Source organism: Macadamia integrifolia, chromosome 13 (assembly GCF_013358625.1).
Source record: "Macadamia integrifolia cultivar HAES 741 chromosome 13, SCU_Mint_v3, whole genome shotgun sequence".
Lineage (NCBI taxonomy): Eukaryota > Viridiplantae > Streptophyta > Magnoliopsida > Proteales > Proteaceae > Macadamia > Macadamia integrifolia.
Window position 1 is genome coordinate 23,506,301 of NC_056569.1, and position 4,681 is coordinate 23,510,981.

The following is a 4,681-nucleotide window of genomic DNA, read 5'->3' on the forward strand; positions in this document are numbered from 1 at the left end:
ATGACAGGGGAAAGAGAGTTTCCGGTCGGTGAGATGTCGGAGACGGTGGTGATAGTAGTGATGCCAAACTCCGTCTTCAATATCGATTTTTTGTGCCCCATTTTTGTTTCGAGAAACGAGCGAAACAAGTAAAACTTGTTTCATCATTCATGTTTCTTGAAGCATAAATTGTTATAAATTTCAATTTATGTTTCAAGAAACAAGTGGAACAGAACACTTTTACCAAACGGTATTTATGTCGTTTCTTTGTTTTTGAGAACAAGAAAACACAGAAACACATTTCTGGTTACGTTATCAAACGGGCCCTTAGTGTTAAGAATGGAATACCAATCCAATCCTACTCTACAACATATGTTGGAAACTATTGTAAGTCAACCTAAGTTTTCTAAATTAGATTTCTCTTTCTTCTTATCTGTCTTTGCCATCATTCTGTTATTTTACATGAATTGCTAGAAATGCCAATGTCAAACATGGTAAGACTCCAAACTCCCCCTTCCCCCACCAAAACATCTGGGCTAATTCTCAGTCCCTCAAAATCAGATGTTACTTCAGCCTCTTTAGACATAGTGGTACCTTGGACTGAATACCATAGGCTCGTTAGTTTTGGGTCTACCTCTTGCGGTACTAGTTAGGCGACAGTTATTTTCTCAAATGGATCTTGTATTTGTGCATCGTTAAATTATGGATTTACAAGAAATACATAAGAATGCAAAATCAAAAGAGTTTTCGAAGGACTACAATAAACACAACGATTAGAAATCACTATTGTCCGTGTCTGGAGATTCTTAACATAAATTGAGGAAATAGTCAAACTTCTTCAACATGGTCAAGGAAATTAGCCTCATAAATTATTTTCCTTTTTTGTTGGATATCAAAAATATTTCAAAATATTTTGTCTATTTTAATTGAAAAGAAATGTTTTGTTTTTAATATAGTTATTATAGTCTATCAGTTACCTAGAAGGCTAGAAGTGATTCTCTTCAAAACTAGGTAAACTATAATCTTCCTCTCTTGAATGATTTTTCTTTAACTAAAAAAAAAAAAATCCAAATCCCTGTTGATAGAGAGAGAGAAAGTGGGTGGGGCGCCCTAATCTATCCAAAAAACCTCCAATGCCAAAAAAAGTGAGCAAAAGAGTATCCCCGATAACACATTTGTTTTTAAAGCTCATTTGTATTCTCTCTCTTCCTCTCTCTCCCCCCTCTCTCTCTCTCTCTCCCTCTCTCTCTCTTCTGCACATTTTCAGTTGTAATGGGATGTAAAGTTCCGCAGTTCCGCAGTTCCTACTCGTTTAATGCATGCTCATCTCCATCTGTCATCGATCTTGATCCACTAGTTGCCCGTGCAAAGATGAAAAAGAAAGAAACCCCTTTGATCTCTCCTTCACTCATGAAGCTTTTAATACATATCCATCATTGCCAGGTATTTCTGATCATAAATACCTCTTAGACTCTAATCTTCTCTCCTCAGTTCCGACTTCTTTCTGTTCTTGAGCTGAAGTACCCAGCTCTCTTTTTTTTCTACTGGGGTTTCTGGTTTGGGGTTTTGGTTTTAGAACCCTAAAGGGTCTGTCTCTAAAGCCCTTTTTCTGATCTTGGTTGGAGTTGTTTCGTAGTCAGTTCTCTCTTACTAGGGATTTTTCTAGTTTAATCTGCTGGTCCTGGAGAATCAGTTCTGTTTCTTAGGTTTTTCCCAACTGGGACCGATTTTTATTTAATGTTCATCCTCTGATCCTTGGGCACCCAAAGGGTTTCATTGTTTCTGCTAATTCCTTTCCTGTCTTGGTCGATTCCAATTATGTTCCCTTTGGGGGGCAGATTCTAGTTTTTTAGGCCCTATTTTTTACATCTGATCGATTTTTATTGGTATATGAGGTTTGGGTTTCTGTGGGATTAGGATTTTTCACTGCTTTCTGTCAAGATGTCCACAGATGTTCATAGTTTCGTCGAATGGAAAGAGCAGTTTGTTTCACAGGAGCGAGGAAATCGTATAGTTCACTATTTCTTGAAGGATACTGCCGGGAATTCAGTCCTTGCCGTCGTGGGTACTGAGAGGAGTCTTAGGCACATGGTCTATGTTGTTGCGGAGGACTTCTTGCAGTATAATGGATCCGAGAAATCCATCAGTGCGGGCTTCAAATGGAGATCAAGGAGAGAGGTTGTCGACTGGCTCACGTCGTTGCTCTCGAAGCATCAAACTCCGCATGATTATTCAAGTATGTACTGTGTAACTCAGTGTGAGTGGAATTTTTCTAGTTTCTTTTAGTTTTGTGGGTTTGGCTTGTTTTTGTGTCTAGTTCCATGGTTTCTAGCATCTCGCAGATTTAATTGCAACTTCTAGTTTCTTTTAGTTTTGTGGGTTTTGCTTGTTTATCTGTTTAGTTCCATGGTTACTAGCATCGCGCAGATTTAATTGGAACTTCTAGTTTCTTTTAGTTTTGTGGATTTTGCTTGTTTGTCTGTTTAGTTCCATGGTTTCTAGCATCTCGCAGATTGTCCTTCACTCAAACCGGAGCTTTTTGTTGTATTTTACATTTTTCTCTATCAATAGCTCTATCTGGTTTTGTGAATTTTACTTGGAAGGCTCGTATATGTACCCAGAACCGTGGGGGCGGAGAGCTCAAAATTCCTGTCTAAGTAGAAAGTTGACATTTAGCCTTTTAACGAGGCTGTGGGCTTACAATTCGGTTGCTGAAATCAACAAAGGACTCCCAAAGGTGGTTATTCTAAATCCATAAGGCTGTCTGGTTGCAAGTGAAGGGAAGGAAAATCAGTTTTGAAAATAAAAAGGAAAGTTTTGTAACCATGATTGTGTAATCTAGCTAAAACTCCAAGCAGCTTAGCAACGCTTTCATCTGTAGCACAAACCTGCAAGTATTCGATCCCTGATTACAGATGGAGCCTTTTTTCCCAAGAGAACCAACATAACTATTTGGGAGCGAGTCGCCGCGTGCTGGCTGGCAGATGGACTGGGAATGGCCCCCTCGGGGGCCTTCCCCGGGCGTCGAACAGTCAACCCAGAACTGGTACGGACAAGGGGAATCCAACTTTTTAATTAAAACAAAGCATTGCGATGGTCCCTGCGGATGCATATTCCCGAGTGCAAACCCGCATTATGCATCCACTGAAAACAACTTGCAAAGTCTCATTGCTTTCTTTTTCCTGAAAAAAGTAGTTCACTTTCATTGCAACTGACTTCATCTCCAGATTTCTGGTGGATCGCCTGACATGTTCCTGACATGTTCTGCATTTGCTTCTGCTGCACACTGAACGACTAACAGCCAACAATGGCTAGTGTGCCCAACTTCGCTGTTTTTGGTAAAAGAATAATTGTTCCACCTTCTACGCCGAATCGGAGACATAATTTGAACAATGCTCTCGACTTTGGCACCATTTGATAACGTTTCCAGAAACGTGTTTTTTTGTTTTTCTATGAAACGGAAAAGCACCCCAAAAACTATTTTATATACCTGTTTCATTTCACCTTTTTTTAAAACATAAATAGAAATTTATGTTTATTTCTGTGTCCAGAAACGGGTTTGACTAAACAAGTTGGACTTCTTTTCCGTTTCTTAGAATAACTTATGAGCCAAAAAATCGATGGACACCCGATGAAAAGTTGCATCTCCCAATCCAGTATTTATCTTTTATTTGGCAGCTTTTCAAAGTTCGAAGGTTCTCCAGGGAAACGAGAATGAATACATCGAATTTTTGCTTTGCTGGTTGAAGCCTTAAATCCACATCCATCGATTCCTTTGTGGATTTCTTCCCATTCTCTTCGGACACTCATGAATCGATTATACTAATACGTTGTTGGGGATTGAAGTTCGAATTCCCCTAGAAAAAGGCACACCGACTGATGGAGAACCCTTAGGGAAGAGAGGGGAGATCATAGTAGAGAGGGAAAAAAAAGGAGAATCACATTCAACACATTCATTCAATAATCAAAATCACTCTTTAAATCTTCAATCGATTACAACCAATATATAGGAAAATAGGAACATGAAATTAGAAACTTAACTGAAATGGAAACTAGCCTAAACTAGGAAACAACTATAAAAAGGAAACCAAAGCAAGGAAGTAAATCCTACTCCTACGTTCAAGTCTGGAAAATAAAAAGCATGAAATAAAATACTAAGTGAACCACTAATTTTATTTCCAACCCTTGTTGGACCAAAACCCTGGGCTGGGGCTGGACCTGGACCGGTTCTTCTTGGCTCTTGGCTTCCAAAGTCAGTCATGCTGGTCCAACCAAGAAAGGGCAGCCGTATCTGCAACACCGACTCAAGGACTCTACCCAACCCTACTCAATCGAGAAACAAATTTATCAAACACAAAAAATGAGAAAATTTGTTTCTATTGTTTTTACAGAGAAACAGTAGAAACATTATCAAACGGTGCCTTTGATTTATGATTCAAAAAATGCTTGTTCCATCTTTATTGTATTTGGTAATTATACTTTCCAAATGTAATCTTTATTTTATCTTTCACATCAATGAGTATTGGTTGCAAAGTAAATTGAAATTTCATAACCAAATTTGGAATGTTTTAGAATTAGCTACACAATCATGTGATTTAATGACCAAAATTCTCTGCATTAGTATTGATTTGATATAATTTCCTTTTGCTTTATTTCTCTTGCAACCAAATGGAGTCTAAACTGTAAAACTCACCCTCCAAAC

The 4,681-nt window shown here is 38.5% G+C and overlaps 1 protein-coding gene across 1 annotated transcript in view; it reads left to right on the forward strand.

The window, feature by feature from the left end:
- Positions 1–1,141: 1,141 nt before the first annotated feature.
- LOC122059606 overlaps positions 1,142–4,681 on the forward strand; it is an 8,862-nt gene continuing 5,322 nt past the window's right edge. Inside the window, exon 1 of the mRNA XM_042622492.1 lies at positions 1,142–2,215. Within this exon, the coding sequence (XP_042478426.1) occupies positions 1,921–2,215 (295 nt within the window). The 5' untranslated portion in view covers positions 1,142–1,920. The remainder of the gene's footprint in view (positions 2,216–4,681) is intronic.